The 3,141-nt window shown below is 35.1% G+C and overlaps 1 protein-coding gene across 3 annotated transcripts in view; it reads left to right on the forward strand.

The window, feature by feature from the left end:
- Positions 1-3,141, forward strand: part of LOC126905485 (semaphorin-1A-like) — a 56,220-nt gene that overhangs the window by 49,231 nt on the left and 3,848 nt on the right. For all 3 annotated transcript variants that reach the window (XM_050685214.1, XM_050685215.1, XM_050685216.1), the window contains 2 exons: positions 2,713-2,775; positions 2,886-2,993. In XM_050685214.1, coding sequence (XP_050541171.1) covers positions 2,713-2,775; positions 2,886-2,993 — 171 coding nt within the window. The remainder of the gene's footprint in view (positions 1-2,712; positions 2,776-2,885; positions 2,994-3,141) is intronic.

Below are 3,141 nucleotides of genomic sequence, written 5' to 3' on the forward strand. Positions count from 1 at the left end.
ATGTTGGCCGACGGACTTGTCATTTCGGAGTTTTGTGATAATGCATTACTGATACGTCTGACAGGTAATGTAATGTATCCGGCGTGTGTAGAGTAGAGGAAGTATAATTTCTTTTGGACTGGACAGCGTATAGTTTTATAGGGAACGTTATAGGAAAAGGGTCACGAGAAGAATAGAAACCTGCAAAACGATTGTGCCGCAGTAATGTTTTGTATGACAACACATTTTTTGATTGATTACCGTCCGTTGCAGCTGCAAATAGTTGTTTAAACCAATTCGGTTGGTAATGTAATGATTATATTATATTATGGGCGCCGAGTTTCAGGAACTTGGGCGCTTTCTAATTAACAAAAAATGCAGTTGCACAATTCCGATGTCGTTGTCGTTTCCGTGACCATCGTTGCTCTCGTTAAACGCCATTACATTACCTAATGAGGTTATATTCTTGGGACCGCGAAAACAATATGATTTGCATTGTGAGGAGAGCTTCGAGATTCGTCATCGGATCTATCCGTCTGTCACGACCCAATGCCGTTCTCGACCGAATCGTGCGAATCTCTTAAGATTCTTGGAAATGCGGTTGAAAAAAATAACCATTTTTTTTTTTTATTTAAACCGTATAATATCGTTCTAGTCGGACAACCAAAATTTTAACACTGACATGGTCAAATAGGTCGAGTATATTAATCCGTGTGGTCCGAATGTATTTAAAACGAATTATGTTTTTCTTAAAAAATGAAAGCAAAGCTATGCGTTTAAAATTTTATTTATATTAGTGCCGGTGATTTAATAAATAACTTAATAACGGCCAAGTCACTTTTTGGTCAAATAACAACTTTATGATAGCGGCTTTATATCCATAAAATGGAAAACAATGTCTTTTCATTTTTTAATTCACACGTCAAATACTCCAACGACGAGAAAAAATTTTTCTCGTGAGTTTAATACGCCAAGTGAGCTACTTATTTGATCAAAAAGTGGAAAAATAAAAAAGATTGAAAAAAAATAGAAAGTTTAAAAAAATTCAGTAATGTGTTTTTTTAATTTCAGAAATTAATCTCAACGCATAGACAAAAAAAGCCTTCCTTTCTATTAATGATGTAACAATGTTGTAGGTTTCCTAAAGTGTAATTTGTCTTTTCGTGGATTCCTAGGTCGTGTAACCGCGTGCTGTACAAGTGTCATCTACAGCAGCAGCGCATTCTCGAAGGAAACTAAAGTAGATTAGTAAAAAAAAAAAACAATAAATAACTGAAGCTGTCTCGCTCACGGTCCAGTAGTACAAACTAGTATTTTCAAAAAGACGTTGATAAATTTCCCAGTGGTTATTTTGAATGAGTAATGTATTCTATGGTGTGATGCGTTCTATTATAATCGTATACGGACTTTTAATGTTTAGATATTATAAAAAATATAACTAGATCGCGGTGGAAGTGTAACTCGAGTGTACAGTTGCACGTAAGGTTTCGTGATATAATTACTGATATTACTTTAAATGTATCAGCGTGTTGACCGAAAAGAGTCTATTAAAAGGAAAGTGTCGTGCAACCTAATATAATGAAGGCGGGTCTAAAAAGTTGGCAGCTAAGTCGACATTAGGAAGTAATAAGGGCACACTTATCTTCGACNCATTAGGAAGTAATAAGGGCACACTTATCTTCGACTTATGTTGATGCTATGGCTTTTGTCGTCTCTATACACTCAAAGTAGGCGTCAATCATACACTGTAATAATATTATATGTCATTTATGCCTCTTTAATATTCATCCAAAGAGGAGTTTCGTTGCGGTTCCCTATAATAAATCTTTGGGCGTTTAACTCGAAAAACATTTCACCGCGAACACAATTACTATGAATGCATAAATCCATCCGATTATTTTTATCCCTTTTGGGAGGATGTGGTTTGCTTTTGTACGAGACGAATGTGCCTTATGCATAATGTCAAAAGGGGTGAGAAATAATTGTCGTAAACCATATTGAAAACGCCCCGGAATACGTTTTTTTTTATAACACATTAACGTACAGAAATAAAACCGGAGGTTGGCGACGCAGAAGTCTTTGATATTAATGTAAAGTAATAAGTGCCCACTACCATGAAATTTATTGTGTAAATTTCAAATCCCATTACAGTGATACTGTGCAATGTCAGTGAGCTTCAGAGCGTAATAATTTTGTTTACTTAATCGTTTTGTCAAAGGCTAAAAATGGGAGGCGTTACGTGTGTGCTGATGTTGTGAGTTAATTAATTAAATTTTAAAAACGCAATTGTATTACAGTTGCGTTTGTTTGACTTTAAAAAAGGTGCATACGTGCCTAACTTTCTACAACGCGCAATAGCTTTTCCGTGAAATTAGAAAACTTTACACGAGCACGACAAATAAGCTAAAATTAATTAATAATAATAACAATTACGATAGTAGCTCCCAGAGCGTGAAATTCACAATGATGGCTACCGTAACAATGTTTTTTGTCTGGTTATTGATGTTGAAGAAAATGTTTTTTGTACGCAGTAGTTACTGCGTTAAAAAACAAACACATTTATATGTATGGGTACTTACGGAGGTCATGGAGTTATTGTGATTGAAGTTTGCCCCAAATGCATTTGTTTCCGTGTAATTGTCTATGGTTACCCACAATGCTCTAGTTTACACGACATGTGAAAATCGTGTTCTAAAGTGTAACATTAATGGTGTAATTATGTTTTTTTTCCAGAGGTACTATTGGAGTTCGTCAGAAGCCAATTACCAAATGTGTCAGCTAAAAGGCAAATCTGAGGTAAAATATTACTTAAGTTGTTATCTAATTATTTTAATCGTATTCGCAGTGATGATCTAATTTGATCTAGCAAAATATAAATGGTAATCATATGATATCTCGGTTTATAGGACGATTGTCAAAATTACATCAGAGTAGCTTTTAAAAAAAACAATGAAGAGTTGTTTGTCTGCGGTACTAACGCTTTTCATCCCATGTGCAAAGTCTACAATCTGACGGTAACTTTTGGACTGAATTTTTTTTTGTTCATTTCAACAAAATCGAGAATTGCTTAATAATAATGCGTTTGTGTTCTAGGATGGTACAAATGGCCAAGAAGTAGACGGCCGGGGGAGATGTCCTTACGATCCTTTGCACAATAGCACT

The sequence above is a fragment of the Daktulosphaira vitifoliae genome, unplaced genomic scaffold (genome assembly GCF_025091365.1).
Source record: "Daktulosphaira vitifoliae isolate Bord-2020 unplaced genomic scaffold, ASM2509136v1 Scaffold_4, whole genome shotgun sequence".
Classification (NCBI taxonomy): domain Eukaryota; kingdom Metazoa; phylum Arthropoda; class Insecta; order Hemiptera; family Phylloxeridae; genus Daktulosphaira; species Daktulosphaira vitifoliae.